Below are 22,917 nucleotides of genomic sequence, written 5' to 3'. Positions count from 1 at the left end.
GAGTTCGAATAACAGACTGGAAGCTTCAAAAGGAGGGTGGTGCTTGGAATCATTGTTCTTCCTTGGTCAACCATGGTTACCTGCAAAGAAACACGTGCCGCCATCATTGCTTTGCACAAAAAAGGCTTCACAGGCAAGGATATTGCTGCCAGTAAGATTGCACCTAAATCAACCATTTATCGGATCAAGAACTTCAAGGAGAGCGGTTCAATTGTTGTGAAGGCGGCTTCAGGGCGCCCAAGAAAGTCCAGCAAGCGCCAGGACCATCTCCTAAAGTTGATTCAGCTGCGGGATCGGGGCACCACCAGTACAGAGCTTGCTCAGGAATGGCAGCAGACAGGTGTGAGTGCATCTGCACGCACAGTGAGCCGAAGACTTTGAGGATGGCCTGGTGTCAAGAAGGGCAGCAAAGAAGCCACTTCTCTCCAGGAAAAACATCAGGGACAGACGGATATTCTGCAAAAGGTACAGGGATTGGACTGCTGAGGACTGGGGTAAAGTCATTTTCTCTGATGAATCCCCTTTCCGATTGTTTGGGGCATTCGGAAAAAAGCTTGTCCAGAGAAGACAAGGTGAGCGCTACCATCAGTCCTGTGTCATGCCAACAGTAAAGCACCCCGAGACCATTCATGTGTGGGGTTGCTTCTCAGCCAAGGGAGTGGGCTCACTCACAATTTTGCCTAAGAACACAGCCATGAATAAAGAATGGTACCAACACATCCTCCGAGAGCAACTTCTCCCAACCATCCAGGAACAGTTGTGACGAACAATGCCTTTTCCAGCATGATGGAGCACCTTGCCATAAGGCAAAAGTGATAATTAAGTGGCTCGGGGAACAACACATCGATATTTTGGGTCCATGGCCAGGAAACTCCTCAGACCTTAATCCCATTGAGAACCTGTGGTCAATCCTCAAGAGGCGGGGGGACAAACAAAAACCCACAAATTCAGACAAACTCCAAGCATTGATTATGCAAGAATGGGCTGCCATCAGTCAGGATGTGGCCCAGAAGTTAATTGACAGCATGCCAGGGTGGATTGTAGAGGTCTTGAAAAAGGATCAACACTGCAAATATTGACTCTTTGCATCAACTTCTTGTAATTGTCAATAAAAGCCTTTGACACTTATGAAATGCTTGTAATTATACTTCAGTATACCATAGTAACATCTGACAAAAATATCGTAAGACACTGAGGCAGTAAACTTTGTGGAAATTAATATTTGTGTCATTCTCAAAACGTTTGGCCACGACTGTACACCTGTTTACAAAGCATTTCACAAAATTTGATTTGTTGCTAAACAACCCACCCGTCTAGAATGGGGGATCTTGTTTCCTGTCAATGCCTGCAGGACCACGGTCGGCCTTGAACTGTTAAGTTCATGTTTTAAGTATCCCTATACTCCTGTTATTACGGGGCTATCACTATCCCTATACTCCTGTTATTACGGGGCTATCACTGAGTCAAGAGTGCGCATGCGCAGGAAGTTGGTTGTTGGACCTAGCCTTGAGTGTAATGGCTACCTTGTAGTGTGTTCATATAGTAGAGTAAACTTTGTTAAACTGGAACCTTGTCGTTGTGTCATTTCGAGTTAACATGAACATCCGTGGCTTCCATGAGAGGGTGCAGTCAGTCTCCCCTGGTAGGGATTAACCACAGCCAGTTGATGTCGATAGTATTGTTTTTTATTGACAGGCTAATCACAGGCTGCTGCAGGGTTGCAGCTGGATGCATCTCAAGCATTCACCAGTTGCTCATGAACTGGTTTGGACACAGGGATTAAAGTTCAGGAGACTACTCCCCTTTAGTAGAAACCCAAGATAGGAGCATGCTTGACCCAATTCCGTGGTTGACCTGGCCTGACCACCGATCTAAGATTACTCCACCATTCCTTGCCTTTATCATTAGGAGAATGGGGAAAAAGACCATCAGTGGTTAACATACGTTTGAAGCACTCTGGGTTATGTCTGGTGTATTATCACAGGTATCAGTCAGGTATTTCTAGGATATCAAATGCAGTCATACTAATGCTTGTTCCACCCCCCATAAATTTGGCATTACGATCTGTATCTTTCAGCGAACAAGTGCCTTCCAGTTTCCTTGTTTCATCAGTTACTCAGAGGTGCGGTTTACACTGGAAGTCTTTAGATTAGTCATAGTAGCAAAACGGCTCAAGATTCCCAGCACCAGCTAATTAAAATACAATACTTTTGTCTTAAATCTGTGGTACATTGTTTACAAAAAATATTTAACCACAGCAATGAAAAATATCCAGCCCTACAATACCATTTCAGCAGAGGGACTTCTGAAAGTTCAGTAAAACAGAGCAGAGTTTACACCTCTGAGGACTAAACTGTATTCCATACCACTGTTCAGACAAATCCCTTTGAGTCAAGTGTTCTTCAATCCTAGTCCTGGAGATGTACGATTCATAATTTCACAAAACTAATACAGAGGGAAACCTAGTTCAATTCACCAAGCCACAACTTTATTTCCATCTCGGGTATAAATTGTACAAACAATAGTAGATTAAACCAGCAAACTTTCAGAACCCCCTTCGACCAGCAGCCTACATCGTCAATTCCTGTGAATATAAGAATACAATGTGTTGATACATGTACAAACTAAGCCCTGTCATAGTTAAGTGCCCATCTCTTCTCAGGACAGAAAGGTTGGCTTCAGTAGATTCAGAAGAACGAAAGTCACTGTATCAATCATCACTGAAGAGAAAGGATCTCCAGCTAGTAGATCCTACGATAACTGACAGGTCACAACTCAAATCTACACATTTTTGGATTGAGGGGAACCTGTGCTGGATAATACTGTCTGGTGACAAGGGAATTGTGTGGTAAAATATACTTACCATAATAGCATTGACAATATCATTGTTGTTGTTTTTAAGGGCGCGTACAGCCTTCGCTCGCGACACGTTGGCTTGTGACATCACGAGTTCAATGTCCTTCACCTCAACCCCGGTCTCGTCAACCTATGCATCGAGACAAAGCATTAGTATCAGACAGTTTAACTCACACTGCAATTCACTGACATCAAGGGGAATGGGGCTTTTGGATTGGACCCACAATAACCCCATTAAACAAGGAAGACAACTACAAACTAAAAGCTAATTAATGGAGGCAAACAGAGTTATACCATCTAAATGGACAAAAAGTATGGTACCTGGTTTCTGATAATGTATAAAACTAAGCCCCATCATAGTTTCAATTGCTCTTCTCAGGACAGAAAGGTTGGCTTCAGTAGACTCAGAAGAACGAAAGTCACTGTATCAATCATCACTGAAGAGAAATGACCTGCTGATGATTCTATGTTAACCGTTTCACCCCTCTCAAGGCCCTCACCTCTTCCTCTTCGCTCTCCTCTTGTACAGTGGGAGTCTGTGTGTTTTCCTGGACGTTCGACACGGCTTCTCCCTGTACCTTGAACTTCTCTGCCGCGGCAAGCTGGGCTTGTTGTGAAAGATCCTCGATCTGAGACACAAAGGGAGAGAAACAGATCGTGATATCAGCGCTGTAACCTTTGGAAAGAACCCCAACACCTTGGTTGAATGGACATTACACTGCAAATTTGACTGATACCATTAAGAGCATGCGATTCTGGTTCTGAAAGAGCAGTTTAGACGAGATGGAATAACACCAACATGACATATTTAAAAGGAATCAGAAAACAAAATTCAAACTGTATCCATCTTACCTTAGCCTCACCAAAGACAATGTAAGTGTCTGATGCAGGGCTCTTGTAGACGTCTGGTTTGGTGATAACGAAAAGGATATTTTTAGACTTGCGAATGGTAACCCTGGTGACCCCCGTCACCTGCCTGAGACCCAGCTTAGACATTGCCTGGAGAGAAGCAAAGAACCATGGGTCATGCTCTATTTTGAGTGGAACTGAACACTAGTTCCAACAATGGACAGTTATAGATGGCATAGTAATTTAAATAATTCAATGTATACTTTTAAGACTGGAATGCCTAATGAAAACAAGTCTAGATCGTTTCATGTTAGTTACCTTTCGTGCCTTCTTTTCACTACGGCTCTGTTTGGCTTTGCTAACGGGTTCTTCATCTATTTCTGCAGCAGCTGCAAGCTGTGGGGGAAAAAATTACAAATCCTCCTTTAATGACAGGCAAGATGTAGATTTTTGGAGAAATAGACCAAAAATTCAACCAATATGTAAGAATATGGTGTGCGCGGTAAAAATAAAGCATATTAAATTATCCCTTTGGCTTTTTCCTATTCTCAGGACATGAAGGATGGCTTCAGTAGAATCAGAAGAACGAAATTCACCGAATCAATCACCACTGAAGAGTCAAGGATCTATTCTAATCATGTTGGGAGTGAAATATAAGGGTTTACTGTATCCCACCCATACACCATAGAAGCAGCGTGCTAAATTAATCTGTTCTGTGGCCTGCCAGACCTCTGCCTGAGCAGTCTTATCTGGGCACTTGGTCACTCTCGTGGTCTTACCTGCGCTTGCTGTGTCTGTGCAGAGTCGTGTTCCTCCAGATCTGGTACAGACTCATCACTGTCCGATTCAGTGCCAGACCCTGTAAGCCACCCCCAGAGAAACAAGCATTATTCATGTGGTCAATGGCAAAGGCCTGAGCTGCAGAAAACCAGTTCTTCTACAGCAGCCTTTGTAAGAGAATTGTAATTGCATAGGTATTTAACAGAGCAAAGTCTATGAGCCACAACAGAGACTAATACAAATCGAGATGTTGAATGAGCGCAACATTGGTTGGTGGTAGGTGAATCTAATCTATTAATTTGAGGCAGTGAAACAGAATAAAAATGGGTATATGTGGATGAGGTTAACAAAAATGTCAGTGTAGAAAAGAACAGACCTGCTTATAAATGTGAAAGTATCTGTGGAGTAGTAAAATCTTGCACACCCTTTGCATACGGATTTGAAAAGTAATCTCCCAACTTGACAAACCTGTATCACAATGACATGGAACTGCCACCCCCCTTGCCATTCCCCTCAAAAGTCCTTTTATAGGCTGACAGAAATACAGTTCCTTCAGAAAGTATTCACACCCCTCGACTTGCCAACATTTTGTTAGACAGATTTTAAAAAGGGATTCAATTTAGATTTTTTGTCGAAGTCTTAATACACCATGTCAAAACGGAGGTCTGAAACATCTTAAATAGTCAAGCCTTTTGTTATGGCAAGCCTAAATAAGTTCAGGAGTAAAAACGTGCTTAACAAGTCACATAATAAGTTGCATAATAAGTTGCATGGGCCGTGTGCAATAGTGTTTAACACAAATTCCAAATTACTACCTCATCTCTGTATCCCATTCATACATATAATTGTAAGGTCCCTCAGTCGAGTAGCGAATTTCAAATACAGAGTCAACCCCAAAGACCAGGGAGGTATTCCAATGCCTAGCAAAGGGGCACCAAAAAAAAGAGAAAAAGAAGCAGACACTGAATATCCCATTGAGCAAGGCGAAGTCATTCATTATTACCAATACACCCAGTCACCACAAAGATACAGGCATTCTTCCTAACGCAGTTGACGGAGAGGAAGGAAACCACCCAGGGATTTCACTATGAGGCCAATGTTGACCTTCAAACAGTTAGAGTTTAATGGCTTACAGGAGAAAACTGAGGATGGATCAATATTGTAGTTACTCCACAATACTAACCTAATTGACAGACTGAAAAGGAAACCCGTACAGAATAAAAAAACATTCCAAAACAAACATACTGTTTGCAAGAGGGCACTAAAGTAATACCGCAAAAAAACAATGAATGTTTTGTCCTGAATAGTGTTATGCTTGGGGTAAATCCAATACAATGCATTAAGGAGTACCACTCCCCATATTTTCAAGCATAGTGGTGGCTGCATCATGTTATGGGTATGCTTGTAATAGTTAAGGACTGTGGAGTTTCAGGATAAAAAAAAAGAGCTAAGCAGACAAAATCCTAGAGGAAAACCTGGTTCAGTCTGCATCCCACCAGACATTGAGATTATTTCAACTTTCAGCAGGAAAATAACCTAAAACCCAAGGCCAAATGTTCCCGAGTGGCCGAGTTAGTTTTTCCTTAAATCTACTTGATTTTCTAGCAATGATCAAGAACCAATTTCACAGAGCTTGAAGACTTTTGAAAATAATAAATGGGCTTATGTTAAAAAATCCAGGTGTGGAAAGCTCTTAGAGACTTACCCAGATAGACCCACAGCTTTAAGCTGTAAGGTGCTTACTCGTGAATACTTATGTAAATGAGATCTGCATTTAATTTTCAATAGATTTGCAAAAAATATATAATGTTTTCACTTTGACATTAGTGTGTAGATGGGTGCAAATGTGTATTTTTAAAATCCATTTTGAAGTTAGGCTGTAACAACAAAATGTGGAATAAGTCCAAGGGTATGAATACTTTGAAGGCACTGTAATAGGGCTCCTCAATTCACTATAATTGAGAGACCCCCCCAGAAAAAAAACAGTATATAATAGCAGGGCATTTACATAATTTGAACCTTAACATCATCTTGTTGGGAGGAAAAACATGCAAACTGGAACTTCTTGTTTTGAAAGTACACAGTAAAAATGTACCCCAAAGAATAAAAATGGCACTCAAACGGGAGCACTGATTTCACCAATCAATAGCTCCAATAACTACACGTGATCTTTGAAACAGGCCAGTTCAGACGTTACATTTGAGGAAAAGCTAATACAGACTACTACAATCTCTACTTTCTTTAGCTTTAAAAGGGAAAAGAGACTTGAACAGGCCACAGAAATCAACACCGGTGGGCAAACAGAGGGGACACAGACAGACAAAATAAGAAATACCCTTGTCATTCTTGATCACAGGCTCCGGTTTGGTAGGGGGTTTAGCAGGGGTGGGGGCAGGGTTTGAAACAGGTGCTGGTACAACGGCTACTTCAACAGGCTTAGAGGGAGCTGGGGAAGCTACAACAGGCTCGATGGGAACAGGCTTAAGAGGAGCTGGTGCAGCTACCACGGCTGCATAGGAAGCAGGCTTAAGGGGAGCTGGTCCAGCTACAACTGGCTCAACGGGAGCCGGGGCAGCTACAACGGGAGCGGCCTTGACGGAAGCTGGTGCAGCTACAATGGGCTCAACAAGAGCTGGCTTAGCGGGTGCTGGTACAATGGGCTCAACGGGAGCAGCTACAACCGGAGAGGCCTCAATAGGAGTTGGTGCAGCTACAACGGGAACGGTCTTGACGGAAGCTGGTGCAGCTATAACTGGCTCAACGGGAGCTGGCGAAGCTACAACCGGAGAGGCCTTGACGGAAGCTAGTGCAGCTACAACTGGAGCAGGCTTAGGGGGAGCTGGTGTAGCCACAACGGGCCTAACAGGAGCCGGCACAGCTAAAATTGGAGCAGACTTAGGGGGAGCTGGTGTAGCAACAATGGGCTTAACTGGAACTGGCTTAGGGGGCGCGGTTGTAGCCACAACAGGCTTAACTGGAACTGGCTTAGGGGGCGCGGTTGTAGCCACAACAGGCTTAACAGGAGCCGGCGAAGGTACAATTGGAGCAGGCTTAGGGGGAGCTGGTGCAGCTACAACTGGAGGAGGCTTAGGGGGAGCTGGTACAGCTACAACTGGAGCAGGCTTAAGGGGAGCTGGTGTAGCCACAACGAGCTTAACTGGAACTGGCTTAGAGGGAGCTGGTGCAGCTACAACTGGAGGAGGCTTAGGGGGAGCTGGTACAGCTACAACTGGAGCAGGCTTAGGGGGAGCTGTTGTAGCAACAACTGGAGGCGGCTTTAGGGGAACAGGTGTAGCCACAACAGCCTTAACAGGAGCCGACGCCGCTACAACGGGCTCAAAAGGAGCTGGCTTAGGGGGAGCTGGAGAAGCAACTGGGGCAGGCTTAGGAGTCCCTACTACTGTAGGGGGTGAGAAGACTGGCATATTTACTGGCTCCTCTGGTGGAATGAGAGGGGGAAGGTCATCGTCATCCTCCAGGGCAGGTGCTGCATTGACCTCTTTCACCTCAGCCTTGAGCAGACGCTCTGGCTTGGCTATGGGCATTTCGGAGGCAGCTCTAGGGGGGCTAGAGGCAATAGCGTCAGCAAATGACACGGGGGCTGGAGCAGCAGGCTTTGAGGTCACTTTGAAGGACACAGGGGACGCCACAGGCTTGGGAGAGGCAGGCTCTGGAGCAACAGTTACTGGTGTGGCCACTACTGGTGCAGGAGCAGCTTTAGGCTCCATAGGAAGAGGTTTGGCCCCTGCTGGGGCAGGCAGGTCAGCAGTAGGCTTAAAATACTCTTTCTTAGCCTTTCTTTGTTTGCCAACCTTCACAACCTTGGGGGCGGCACGACTGCCCTGGCTGGGAGTTCCAGCAGCCCCAGGCGAGGTAGCTAGGGGGGAATGGGGTGTGGAGGAGGTAGGAGAAGCAGAGGAGGCAGACATAGAGGAGCGTTTTCTTCTGCCAGGGACAGCCTTTGGGGCAGAGCCACCCTTGGCCTCTTTGCCTTTGGGCTTGGCAGGGCCAGAAGCAGTCTGAGGTTTCTGGGAGGTAGCCAGACTTCCAGGGGCAGAGGGTGCAGCTGAATGAAACAAATTTGTTAAAATGTTTTTACATTTGGAAGACAAGGATGTCAAAGCCTGAACCATGCGGGTTAAAAGATCGGAACACAGGAGGCAATGTTACCTCAGAAATCCAGGGTTAGGAAAATAAACACCACACCAAACTTCTTCCCGAAATGGAAGGAATTGTTGCAGGGCAGCACACTCAATTTCAAGTATTCAGGCAAAACACACACATCACATTTTCTACAGCATCACTCAAATTCAAATTGAGGACCCACTCAGTGCAGAGGAAAGACAAAGTGTGGCACGATTTATACCTAAATTAATTTGTGACAGGTCAAATCCGAAGGCGCTTTAGCGGTTATTGTTTATAATGCTATGCAGAACAGATAACACTAAGAACATTTGACCTAAACCCTAGGTAGAATGATGAATTGTGGTTTACAACCGAGTTTCAAAGTTAAGCTATACCAGTGCTCCCAAACTTCACTTATGCCTCCTTTCATCATTGCGAACCCCATAGGTTTGAGAATCGCTATAGTATAGATAAATAAAATCAGTATTTCATTGAATCATTTAACCAATTCGCTATGTTTAATACTACAATTAAATAAATAAAGCAATCAACAGCAGATGTGAGGATGATTAAAAGATAGTGAGGATTAAAATGGTGTACCGCAATGAACAAAAAGCCTTAAACTGGAACTACAACTCCCACAAATGGATACAAACACCTTCATTGGAAACAAATATCAGTGTTGAAAACACACTGCTGTTAAAGCACTTGAACACAGTTGGCTTGGTGCATTCTTCCTGGACAAACACCAATAAGCGCTGAGAGAGAAAATAGAGCAACAGAAACAGAACAGTTAACATCTGACGACAAGAGGAAAAAGTTGCTGGAAGTCAACTCTTTACATGAAGTGCTTAAATGGACTGGCCTGTTTCAAGGTGAAACAATGAGTTTAAAACAGTGACGCAAAAGAAAATTGAGACGCCTCGAGTTAACAAGCCTTAAAATAAAATCTTGCCATTCTTAATTCTCTCAACATTAGCCCTTTTCATCAAGCATATTGAAATACAAAAAGATAAATTGGGGAAAACATACCATTTACAAGGCAAATCTAGGCCCAGTCGGTGCAAAAGTTAGCAAGTATATAAGAAACAAAAGATCTGGAAGGGGGAGCTGCTGTAAGAAAGTAAAAGCAGCCTTTACTTTACACACAAAATGACCCACCTGACAGGTGCCGGGTGGAGATGGTCGGGCCTGCACGATTTGACGTCACCTTTGGCTGGACGGCCTCAGAGAAGGCCGCCATTGCTTCTTTCTCAACGAGAGTTTTGTTTAGTGTGGCAGTGTCTATGGTCAAATCAGCAGGCAGAGATTCCAGTTCTGTGTCCCCAGGGTTCGAGCTGGCCACTTCAGTGCATGGTACGGCATCTTCAGGAGCTGGCTTCAAACTCACAGTCTTCACATCTTCAACGATTGCCTCGACTGCAGGCTCAGGGGTGAATTCTGGAGTTCCACGTGCCATCCCATCAATAGTGTCTACGATTGGCGCGTCAACAGCATCAGCGATTGGCTCTTCAGCAGCAAGCACTGGTTCTTTGACCACTCCAATGGGTTCTTCAGCTTCAGCCATAGGTTCCTCAGCCACGGTAACCTCTGTAACCGCAGCTGAATCTTGAATGATTATATTTTCAGTTGCTTGGGTGACCGGTTCTTCGGCAGCAGCTTCTAGGTCTTGAACAGTTGGTTCTTCATTTGAGGCATGAGGTTCGTCAGAAAGTGCCGTTGGTTCTTGAACAGGCGTTTCTTCTGAGGCAGATGCAGCTGCCTCAACTGGTGAGACAGATTCTTGGATCACTGCTTGCTCTGTGACCCCAGGCACTTCAGTTTGCGAAGTGACTTCAGGTGTTGCTTTTACACCATTAAGTTGTCCACTAGCTGCCTCCCCAGAAGCCATGTCTGACACTGAATGGGATTTGATTTCTGGAAGAAAAGTGGAGCCTTCTGGAGGCACAGGACTCTCCAAAGGGGCATTGGTCACATCGGGCACAGCCATCCCAAGGGGAGCAGAGGAACTCAACACCCCTGGAGCTGATAGGAAGGAAAGGAGGAGGAGCGGAAGGAGCAGCAGGGGATAGTCACAGCGATAGCGTGAGGAGCGGTTGATAAGCTTACATGTTTTTTTAAAGCATATGATCAAAATGATTGAACACCTTGTTTAAGAAAATCTAGCTACACTAATAGTACTCTCCTATACGAGAGACTAACAAACATGAGGAAGGTAGGGTCCAAAATGTTTTGATTATGTGACAAAATATGAAGAGGAAACAATTTAATAAAAGTACATTTTTTAGCAATGGGTTTGTGATCTACATCTACCAATTCAGTTGAACCATGGTGTTTGTGAGGTTGTTCAAGGATGCAGACATGAGCTTTTAATTTGTTATAACTGAACCAAAAATGGGTGAATGTGTATACCCACAAAACCAAACTTGTGCCCATGTCCCAGTTACCATGCAGTGCCCAAATGCACAAGATTGTACTTGGAAACACATTGAGACCGAAAGTGTGAGGAAACCCTCTGAAGAAAGAGTAGCATTCAATACACCTACTAACCGTAATGACAATATTTCAGAGTGAAGTGTCTTGCGACAGAGACAATCATGCACACTGGAATACTAGAAAACTTTTGAATTAGTAAATCGAGATTTAATAAGTTTCTATTCTGTTATATATAATGAGGCATTTTAATAACCTTACCTGAATAACCGTCAAATAACTAGATTTCATAAAAATCCATTTCATGCAACAAACCAATTCCCCAACAGGATTTTCAACACTTTTCTGGAACACCGACTTCCATGCTGAGCAAAAAGAATACCGCTCTTCCAACAAACTAAAATGAATTCCTAAAGTCTTCACGTGTGGTCTTCAGCTAAAAACAGTTATCAGCTAATACTTGGTGTTAGCACTAGTATGTGGGCTCTCTCCATAAATCCTTCACTGTAGTTCCTCAGCAACTTCATTAAACAAGCACCTGTGGTACCTATGTCTTTTCCAATCAATATCGGTAGTCTTCACTTGTTTAGCACATGCATCTTCTTTGGCTGCCATCATGGCCAATGGACTTCAAAAGCAATTTGTGGTCTTAATCAGCGCCACTCCATAGTCTCTTTGGGGAAACATGGACTTTCATCTGCTTATAACTCTTCTAGTACAGGGCTTGGTAGTGAAGAAATCCATAAAGGTTTCGCCAATTATAATCACTAGCATATTGACATCTTCGCCATAGTAATCAGAATTTCGTTTGCTGCAGCACGAAAATGAATGAGAAAATGCTTTAAGAAAACCAACCACAATACTAATAACTCCGTTCTATTCAAAACCAATGATTCTCAAATTACTTCAAAATAAAGAGCCATAAGCTACTTCACAGAAGCAGCTTACCTTTGTCATCAACATTTAGTCAAATCAACGCCATAACAGGCCTGCACTTGTTAGGGCATCAGTACATTACCATAGTAGAGGTTGACCGATTAACCCGAGTGCAGCAAGGAGCCACGGTAAGTTGCTAGCTAGCATTAAACTTTTCTTAGCATAATCACTAGTTAAACTAGTAATATCAACCATGTGTAGTTAACTAGCTTGTCCTGCGTTCCATATAATCAATGCGGTTAATTTATCTACGGATCAGAGCCTACTTCAACGTCGATAAACGGGTGATGGTTTAACAAAAGTGCATTTGAGAAAAAAAGCACAATCGTTGCATCAATGCACCTAACCATAAACATCAACGCCTTTCTTAAAATCAATACACAAGTATATATATTTTTAAACCTCCATATTTAGTTAAGAAATTCATGTTAGCAGGCAATATTAACTAGGGAAATTGTCACTTCTCTTGCATTCAGTGCAAGCAGAGTCAGGGTATATATGCAGTAGTTTGGGCCACCTGGCTCGTTGCGAACTGTGTGAAGACCATTTCTTCCTCACAAAGACCGTAATTCATTTGTCAGAATTTTACATAATTATGACATAACATTGAAGGCTGTGCAATGTAACAGCAATATTTAGGGTTGCCACCCGTTCCATAAAATACGGAACTGTTCCGTATTCCACTGAAAGAATAACCATTGTTTTCGAAATTTGACCATATTGACCCAAAGCTCATACTGCTGTGTTTATTATATTATAATTAAGTATGATAGAGCAGTCTGATTGGTGGTAGGCAGCAGCAGACTCGTAAGCATTCATTCAAACAGCACTTTCCTGCGTTTGCCAGCAGCTCTCCGCAATGCTTGAAGCACAGCGCTGTTTATGACTTCAAGCCCATCAACTCTCGAGATTAGGCTGGCAATACTAAAGTGGCTATAAGAACATCCAATAGTCAAAGGTATATGAAATACAAATGGTAGAGAGAGAAATAGTCCTATAATTCCAATAATAACTACAACCTAAAACGTATTAACTGGGAATATTGAAGACTCATGTTAAAAGGAACCACCAGCTTTCATATGGTCTCATGTTTAAGTTCCTTGCTCAGAACGTTCGCTTTTTTACAATGGCACATACTGCACTTTTACTTTCTTCTCCAACTGTGTTTTTGCATTATTTAAATCAAAGTGAAAATTTTTCATTATTTATTTGAGACTAAATTGATTTTAATTATGTATTAAGTTAAAATAAACATGTTCATTCAGTATTGTTGTAATTGTCATTATTACAAATATATATTTATAAAAATAAATAGGCCGATTAATCAGTATCGGCTTTTTTTGGTCCTCCAATAATCCGTATCGTCGTTGAAAAAAACCATAATCCATAGCACTATCATTATCATCAATTCGAAGTAAAAGATGAAATTTCAGATAAAATAAACAGAAAATAGCAGTAAGCAATGGCCACTTAACATGGTCAATGAGAATGTAGTGTGAATAAAAAATAAATAAATCTGCTATAAAAAAATGTATTTTATGTGGACCAGTATTTCCCAGAACCAGAAGTAATTCATACAGCTGTAACGTTATGATAGTCAGTGCCACTCCTTTATGCCAAAGGTTGCTATTAAAGTTTGACCACGTAATTAATTCCTGTTTCTTTAAAATGTTCCATGCACAAGGCGACTACATAAATACCCATGCATTGGGAAGTGTTTCACAACCCAGTTGTCAGTGCAGTAACATTCAACAGGCAGTTTGAGTTTGAGTAAATAAGGGGTCCTGGATAACCCATTTGGACTGCAGTGAATTTCAGGACACAACAACCAAATTATTAACACACAGTTATTCCCACATTAATGCAAAGTGAGGCAATGACCAGCCTTGTCAAACATAATTCTAGAGGGCTACTCACTTCTCAGTATAAAAACAAGGTTTCTAGTCTGGAAGTTGTGGATAGAGACCAAGTAGCCCCCCCCCCCCCAAGATTATAATCTACAGGGTATGGTTTACATGATCCCTCAGCTGCTCAGCCCACCCATCCCCTTAAAATAAACCTTCCACCACACCTCCCCATTAATGCTGAGAATGTGTGTAAAGCAGGACTCAACAGGTGACCCAGAGTTCCAAGTCAATGTCACCAACAGATGTTAGTGTCATTCAACAGCAGTGTCACCTGCTTGATTATCTCAGTGTCAACTGATGAGTGTTACCTTTCCCAAAAGGAGTTAAACCAATATAGAGCTCTAAAATAAAAGCCACCACTCCACTCCCAATGGGGGAATATGACTTCTACTGCAGTGCTTGAATTCCAGGACCCCGTTAGCCCTGTAGTTTAGTATCTTAGCATGCATGTGTGATATAATAATGCTATACGAACCAGTCTCAACTTGCGGCTGTTGCATCTCCTGCTCAGTGACTGGGACCGTCTCTGTGGCTTCGCCAGGCATGCTTGTGTCTGAAAGGAGAAATCAAGTAATGATCACCAGGAATAACTTACATTTAAATCAAGTGAGGATTGAATAAAACACAGCCAACTTAATTATTTTTACATGGCTCACTGACTAGGCAAATGCAGAGCGCTGATGACTTCAGTGTACTATAGTAGGACCTGGATTCAACGTGTCTGTGTTCAAATATCAATCATTCCCAGCTAGATCTCATTTATACTAAGTACAAGTTACTGTACTTGTGTAACATTTTAATCACTTTGCTACTGATACTGTCAAATGTAACGTTATACTACTTACTGACTGAGGGATAACTGGCTAATGGATAGCAGCCAAGTAGCTAACGTTAGTTAGCCATTTTAAATTATAACTCAAGTGATATGCGTGTTTCACGTGTTGCTACATAGCTAGCGTTAGCTACACCCCCGGCCCTAGTTAGCATACTAACAATCCACTTTAAAATGATTAGTTAACTAGTTAATGTTAAAGTGCAAATCAGGATACAAAATGGCCACTGAACGGAAACGCTGTTTAATATAACGTATCAGCAATAATAAACACTCGAATCAACTTTTAAACTCTACAAAGAAAACAAAAAAGTTAGCAAGCTAACGTTAAGCTCACTTTCTGGCGAACAAGCTTCACTTGAAGCTAACGTTAACTAGCTGGCTGTGCACGGTCACAAAAAGCCGACAGACAATTGTACGTGTTGATACACTGTCAACGTTAACTAAACACTTCACAGATGTAGCACAATTGTTAACATTTCAAATTCGTCCTGTTATCAAATAGTTAGCCTGTTCCAGATAGGGAATGTGAGCAGTCATGTTCCCCCATTTTGTACCAGAGATCGACTACATAACAGTGAATATGTTTACATACAATGATATAGATTAATATCCACATAAAGTGTATGACAAATTTATCATGTACTGTCGGAACCCTGTTTAAAATATTTTCAAAGACGATAAACGGTTAGATTAAATTAGATTAGCGAGAGACTCACCGAGTCAGGATTCTATATCCAAGATGGTTGTGAGAGAGAAATTCTGACCTCTGTCTCGCGGTGTTATCACATTTTGCACTAGTTTCTTCTTCCGGGTTGTTCCGGTGTTTCCACTATTCTTTTCATAACATCTATGGCGTATCCTTTCAGAAGTTTTTCAGATGAAATTACAGCTCTACATTTTCAACCCCCATATTTGAAATCTGCAAAGTTTACATTATATGGTGGGACATTTTAACATTTGACATTCTGGCAGGCACTGTTGTTTTTATGTGTGACTTGATAGTGTCTGTTTTAATCTTTCAGCACTGGTCAGCTCCTTGTCTGGGCCTCATTAACACGATAAATGAACACGGCAGTACAGTAAATCATTAGCAACTTCAGTGACATCAGGATGGCCACGCAGTTATGGGTGAACAGGGAGTAGAGGAGGGGGCTGAGCAAGCACCCTCGTGGGGCCCTTGTGTTAGAGGATCAGTGTAGTGGAGGTGTTGTCTACTTTTACCACCTGGGGACAGCCCGTCAGGAAGTCCATGACCCAGTCTGACAGGACACCCCCAGGTGTTGTGTCATCAAGTTTGCAGAGGACACAACAGTGATAGGCCTGATTACCAAAAAAGACGAGACAAAGCGAGCACGCCCCATCCACATCGACGGGGAGAAGGTGAAAAGCTTAAAATTCCTCGGTATACACATCACTGAAATCTGAAATGGTCCACCCACACAGTGTGGTGAAGAAGGCCCAACAGCGCCTCTTCAACCTCAGGAGGCTGAAGAAATTTGGCTTGGCCCCTAAGTTCCTCACAGACTTTTACAGATGCACCATTGAGAGCATCCGGTCGGGCTGTATCACCACCTGGTACAGCAACTGCACCGTCCACAACCGCAGGGCTATCCAGATGGTGGTGTGGTCCGCCCAATGCATCACCGGGGGCACACTACCTGCCCTCCAGGACATCTACCGCACCTGGTGTCACAGGAATGCCAATAAGATCACCAAGGACCTCATCTACTCGAGTTACGGCCTGTTCCCCCCGCTATTATCCAGAAGGCAAGGTCAGTACAGGTGCATCAAAGCTGGGGCAGAGAGACTGAAAAACAGCTTCTTAACTCAAGGCCATCAGACTGTTAAATAGCCATCAGTAGCCGGCCTCCAACGAGTATCCTGCCCTGACCTTAGTCACTGTCACTAGCCGGCTACCACTTGGTTACTCAGCCCTGCACCTTAGAGGCTGCTGCCCTATGTACATAGACATGGAGCACTGGTCACTTTAATAATGTTTACATACTGTTTTACCCATTTCACATGTAATTTTTCCACATTTGTTATGTTACAGCCTTATTCTAAAATTAAGTCAATAGCTTTTTTCCTCTCATCAATCTACAAACAATACCCCATAATGACGAAGCAAAAACTAAAAAAATTACATAAATACATTTACATAACTAGATAGTCCCTTTACTCAGTACTTTGTTGAAGCACCTTTGGCAGCGACTACAGCCTCGAGTCTCCTTAGGTATGACACTACAAGCTTGGCACACCTGTATTTGGGGAGTCTCCCATTCTGCTCTGCAGATCCTCTCAAGCGGTCAGGTTGGATGGGGAGCGTCACTGCACAGCAATTTTCAGGTCTCTCCAGAGAAATTCCTCAGGTTCAAGTCCGGGCTCTGGCTGGGCCACTCAAGGGATATCCTGATACTTGTCGCAAAGCCACTCCTAATTTATTTTGCCTGAGTACTTTGGGTCGTTGCCCTGTTGGAAGGTGAACCTTTGCCCCAGAGATCCTGAGCGCTCTGGAGCAGGTTTTCATCAAGGATTTCGCTGTACTTTGCTCCATTCATCTTTCCCTCAATCCTGACTAGTCGCACAGTCGCTGCCACTAAAAAACATCCCCACAGCATGATGCTGCCACCAATATGCTTCACCGTAGGGGTGGTGCCAGGTTTCATCCAGACGTGATGCTTGGCATTCAGGCCAAAGAGTTCAATCTTGGTTTCGTCAGACCAGAGAATCTTGTTTCTCATGGTCTGAGTCCTTTAGGTGCCATTTGGCAAACTCCAAGCGGACCGTCACTTTCTAATCGATCTGGCCCTGGTATCCTGGAAGAATATTGACCTAATTTCGTCAGTACAGGATGCCTGGTTATTCTTTAAAAGTGCTTTCCTCACCATCTTAAATAAGCATGCCCCATTCAAAAAATCTAGAACCAGGAACAGATATAGCCCTTGGTTCACTCCAGACCTGACTGCCCTTGACCAGCACAAAAACATCCTGTGGCATACTGCATTAGCATCGAATAGCCCCCGCAATATACAACTTTTCAGGGAAGTTAGGAACCAATATACACAGTTAGGAACGCAAAGGCTAGCTTTTTCAAACAGAAATTTACATCCTGGAGCACAAACTCAAAAAAGTTCTGGGACACTGTAAAGTCCATGGAGAATAAGAGCACCTCCTCCCAACTTCAGACGCTAGGAAACACTGTCACCACCGATAAATCCGCGATAATTGAGAATTTCAATAAGCATTTTTCTACGGCTGGCCATGCTTTCCACCTGGCTACTCCTACCCCGGTCAACAGCCCTACGCCCCCCACAGCAACTTGCCCAAGCCTCCCCCATTTCTCCTTCACCCAAATCCAGATAGCTGATGTTCTGAAAGAACAGCAAAATCTGGACCCCTACAAATCAGCCGGGCTAGACAATCTGGACCCTCTCTTTCTAAAATTATCCGCCGAAATTGTTGCAACCCCTATAGCTAGCCTGTTCAACCTCTCTTTCGTATTGTCTGAGATCCCGAAAGATTGGAAAGCTGCCGCAGTCACCCCCCTCTTCCAAGGTGGAGACACTCTAGACCCAAACTGCTACAGACCTATATCTATCCTACCCTGCCTTTCTAACGTCTTCGAAAGCCAAGTTAACAAACAGATCACCGACCATTTCGAATCCCACCGTACCTTCTCCTCTACGCAATCTGGTTTACGAGCTGGTCATGGGTGCACGTCAGCCACGCTCAAGGTCCTAAACGAAAGCCTGACCGCCATCGATAAGAGACAATACTGTGCAGTCATCTTCATCGACCTGGCCAAGGCTTTTGACTCTGTCAATCACCACATTCTTATCAGCAGACTAAACAGCCTTCGTTTCTCAAATGACTGCCTCGCCTGGTTCACCAACTACTTCTCAGACAGAGTTCAGTGTGTCAAATCGGAGGGCCTGTTGTCCGGACCACTGGCAGTCTCTATGGGGGTGCCACAGGGTTCAATTCTCGGGCCGACTCTTTACTCTGTATACATCAATGATGTCGCTCTTGCTGCTGGTGATTCTCTGATCCACCTCTACGCAGACGATACCATTCTGTATACCTCTGGCCCTTCTTTGGACAATGTGTTAACTAACCTCCAGACGAGCTTCAATGCCATACAACTCTCGTTCTGTGGCCTCCAACTGCTCTTAAATGCAAGTCAAACTAAATGCATGCTATTCAACCGATCACTGCCCACACCTGCCCGCTGTCCAGCATCACTACTCTGGACGGTTCTGACTTAGAATATGTGGGCAACTATAAATACCTAGGTGACTGGTTAGACTGTAAACTCTCCTTCCAGACTCACATTAAGCATCTCCAATCCAAAATTAAATCTATACCCGGCTTCTTATTTCGCAACAAAGCATCCTTCACTCATGCTGCCAAACATACCCTCGTAAAACTGACTATCCTACCGATCCTTGACTTCGACGATGTCATTTACAAAATAGCCTCCAACACTCTACTCAGCAAATAGGATGCAGTCTATCACAGTGCCATCCATTTTGTCACCAAAGCCCCATATACTACCCACCACTGCGACCTGTATGCGCTCGATGGCTGGCCCTCGCTTCTTATTCGTCGCCAAACCCACTGGCTCCATGTCATCTAAGTCTTTGCTAGGTAAAGCCCCGCCTTATCTCAGCTCATTGGTCACCATAGCAGCACCCACCCATAGCACGCGCTCCAGCATGTATATCTAACTGGTCACCCCCAAAGCCAATTCCTCCTTCGGCCGCCTTTCCTTCCAGTTCTCTGCTGCCAATGACTGGAACGAACTGCAAAAAAATATATATATAATCACTGAAGCTGGAGACTCATATCTCCCTCACTAGCTTTAAGCACCAGCTGTCAGAGCAGCTCACAGATCACTGCACATAGCCATCTGTAAATAACCCATCCAACTACCTCATCCCCATACTGTTATTTTGCTCCTTTGCACCCCAGTATCTCTATTTGCACAGCTATCACTCCAGTGTTTAATTGCTATATTGTAAATTATATCACCACTACGTTCTATTTATTGCCTTACCTCCCTTATTTGCACACATTGTATATGGACTTTTTATATTGTATTATTGACTGTATGTTTGTTTATTCCATGTGTAACTCTGTGTTGTTTGTGTCGCACTGCTATGCTTTATCTTGGCCAGGTCGCAGTTGTAAATGAGAACTTGTTCTTAACTAGCCTACCTGGTTAAATAAAATGTGAAATAAAAAAAATACATGTGTCTTTTACTGAGGAGTGGCTTCCGTCTGGCCCCTCTACTATAAAGGCCTGATTGGTGGAGTGCTGCAGTGATGGCTGTCCTTCTGGAAGGTTCTCCCATCTCCACAGAGGAACTCTGGAAATCTGTCAGAGGGACCATCGGGTTCTTGATCACCTCCCTGACCAAAGCCCTTCTCCCCCGATTGTTCAGTTAGGCCGGGCGGCCAGCCCTAGGAAGAGTCTTGGTGGTTCCAAACCTCTTCCATTTAAAAATGGAGGCCAGTGTTCTTGGGGTCCGTCAAAGCTGCAGAAATGTTTTGGTACTCTTCCCCAGATGTTTGCCTCAACACAATCCTGTCTCAGCGCTCTATGGACAATTCCTTCGACCTCATAGCTTGGTTTTTACTCTGACATGCACTGTCAACTGTGGGATCTTATGTAGACCGGTCTGTGCCTTTCCAAATCATGTCCAATCAATTGAATTTACCACAGTTGGATCCAATCAAGTTGTAGAAACATCTCAAAGATGATCAATGGAAACAGGATGCACCTGAGCAAAATTTCGAGTCTCATATCAAAGGGTCTGAATTCTTATGCAAATACGCATTTAATAGGGCTGGTCACTCTAATGAACTTATCCTCTGCAGCATAGGTAACTCTGGGTCTTCCTTTCCTGTGGCCGTCCTCATGAGAGCCAGTTTCATCATAGCGCTTGGTTTTTGTGACTGCACTTGAAACTTTCAAAGTTCTTTACATTTTACAGATTGACTGACCTTCATGTCTTAAAGTAATAATGGACTATTGTTTATCTTTGCTTATTTGAGCTGTTCTTGCCATAACATGGACCTAGTCTTTTACCAAATAGGTTAATCGTCTGTATACCACCGCTACCTTGTCACCAAACAACTGATTTGCTCAAACGCATTGAGGAAAGAAATTCCACAAATTAACTTTTAACAAGGCACACCTGTTAATTCAAATGCATTCTAGCTGACTACCTCTTGAAGCTGGTTGAGATAATGCCAAGTGTGTGCAAAGCTGTCATTAAGGCAAAGGGTGGCTACTTTGAAGAATCTCATATATAAAATATATTTTGATTTGTTTAACACTTCTTTGGTTATTGCATGATTCCATCTGTTATTTCATAGTTTTGATGTCTTCACTATTATTCTAAAATGTAGAAAATAGTAAAAATAAAGAAAAACCCTTGAGTAGGTGTGTCCAAACTTTTGACTGGTAGTGTATATACACACACAACACACACACAATACTTACTCCGGACTCCGACATTGCTCGTCCTAATATTTCTATATACCTTAATTCCATTATTTTACTTTTAGATTTGTGTTTATTGTTGTGTATTGCTAGATATTACTGCACTGTTAGAGCTAGGAACACAAGGACTTCACTACACCTGCAATAACATCTGCTAATTACAGTACATGACCAAAAGTAGAACATCTCATTATAAAATCATGGGCATTAATGTGGAGCTGGTCCCCTCCTTTGCTGCTATAACAGCCTCCACTTTTCTGGGAAAGATTTCCACTAGATGTTGGAACATTGCTGCAGGGACTTGCTTCCATTCAGCCACAAGAGCATTCGTGAGGTCGGGCACTGATGTTGGGCGATTAGGCCTGGCTCACAGTTAGTGTTATAATTCATGCCAAAGGTGTTCGATGGGGTTGAGGTCAGTGCTCTGTGCAGGCCAGTCAAGTTCTTCCACACCGATCTTGACAAACCATTTCATATGGCCCTCGCTTTGTGCATGGGGGCATTGTCATGCTGAAACAGGAAAGGACCTTCCCCAAACTGTTGCCACAAAGTTGGAAGCACAGAATCATCTAGAATGTCATTGTATGCTGTAGCATTAATATTTCCCTTCACTCGAACTAAGGGGCCTAGCCCGAACCATGAAAAAAAGTCCCAGACCATTCTGCATCCGCCACCAAACTTTATAGTTGGCACTATGCATTGGGGCAGGTACCGTTCTCCTGGCATCCGCCAAACCCAGATTCGTCCATTGGACTGCCAGATGGTGGTGTGATTCATCACTCCAGAGAACGCCTTTCCACTACTCCAGTCCAATGGCAGTGAACTTTACACCACTCCAGCCGACGCTAGGAATAGGCTTGTGTGCGGCTGCTCGGCCATGGAAATCCATTTCATGAAGCTCCCGACAAACAGTTGTTGTGCTGATATTGCTTTTAGAGACAGTTTGGATCTCGGTAGTGTGTTGCAACCGAGGACAGACGATTTTTAAGCAATATGCACTTCAGCACTCGGGGGTCCCGTTCTGTGAGCTTCTGTGGCCTACCACTAAACGGCTGAGCCGTTGTTGCTCCCAGACATTTCCACTTCACAAAAACAGCACTTACAGTTGACCAGGGCAGCAATTTGACAAACTGACTTGTTGGAAAGGTGGCACGTTGAAAGTCACTGAGCTCTTCAGTAAAGGCCATTCTACTGCCAATGTTTGTCTATGGAGATTGCATGGCTGTGTGTTAAATGTTATACACCTTTTAGCCACGGGTGTGGCGAAACAGCTGACTCCACTAATTTGAAGGGGTGCCCACATGCTTTTGTATATATAGTGTGTGTATGCGACCAATAAAATTTGATTTGGAGGGTATTAATGATTTTAGTTATTGATAGGCCTATGTACACTGGTACATAGGCCTATCAAAAGTTTCATTCTGACAGTTAAATGAACTGCATAATATCGCTGGAGTATATATGCTAGGGGGGAAATGCTTCTGACCTTGCCCTCGACTCTCATGGCACAGAATCGTCCCGCTGTGGCGATGCTGAGTAACTTTACAGCATAGCCACGCACAATTACATTTAAAAAAGTTAAATGTCCCGTTGTCTGTCAAGAATGTTGAATAAAATTATATTTGATCTTACTCTGCCGATTGTCTGTGGGGTTGGTCCTCCAGTGGGTAGAAATTTGAGACAAAATA

General features: G+C 43.4%; 1 protein-coding gene and 3 non-coding genes across 4 annotated transcripts; all 4 read right to left on the bottom strand.

Annotated features, from left to right (window-relative positions):
* Nucleotides 1-1,673: 1,673 nt before the first annotated feature.
* Nucleotides 1,674-15,519, bottom strand: LOC120061302 (nascent polypeptide-associated complex subunit alpha-like). The gene is made up of 8 exons (XM_039011014.1): nucleotides 15,438-15,519; nucleotides 14,362-14,439; nucleotides 4,485-4,564; nucleotides 4,024-4,101; nucleotides 3,709-3,855; nucleotides 3,357-3,485; nucleotides 2,864-2,986; nucleotides 1,674-2,584 (listed from the first exon to the last, which is right to left on the bottom strand). The coding sequence occupies exons 2-8, from the start codon at nucleotides 14,429-14,431 to the stop codon at nucleotides 2,570-2,572; spliced, it is 642 nt and encodes a 213-aa protein (XP_038866942.1). The 5' UTR covers nucleotides 14,432-14,439; nucleotides 15,438-15,519; the 3' UTR covers nucleotides 1,674-2,569.
* On the bottom strand, nucleotides 2,654-2,727 carry LOC120061749. The gene has a single exon (XR_005478369.1). It is a non-coding gene; the product is annotated as a small nucleolar RNA SNORD59 (small nucleolar RNA).
* LOC120061747 lies at nucleotides 3,227-3,300 on the bottom strand. Its single transcript, XR_005478367.1, has one exon. It is a non-coding gene; the product is annotated as a small nucleolar RNA SNORD59 (small nucleolar RNA).
* On the bottom strand, nucleotides 4,249-4,322 carry LOC120061750. Its single transcript, XR_005478370.1, has one exon. It is a non-coding gene; the product is annotated as a small nucleolar RNA SNORD59 (small nucleolar RNA).
* Nucleotides 15,520-22,917: the final 7,398 nt, after the last annotated feature.

The sequence above is a fragment of the Salvelinus namaycush genome, chromosome 16 (genome assembly GCF_016432855.1).
Source record: "Salvelinus namaycush isolate Seneca chromosome 16, SaNama_1.0, whole genome shotgun sequence".
Lineage (NCBI taxonomy): Eukaryota > Metazoa > Chordata > Actinopteri > Salmoniformes > Salmonidae > Salvelinus > Salvelinus namaycush.
The sequence above is the reverse complement of the archived record's forward strand: the minus strand, read 5'-3'. Positions and strand labels throughout refer to the sequence as shown.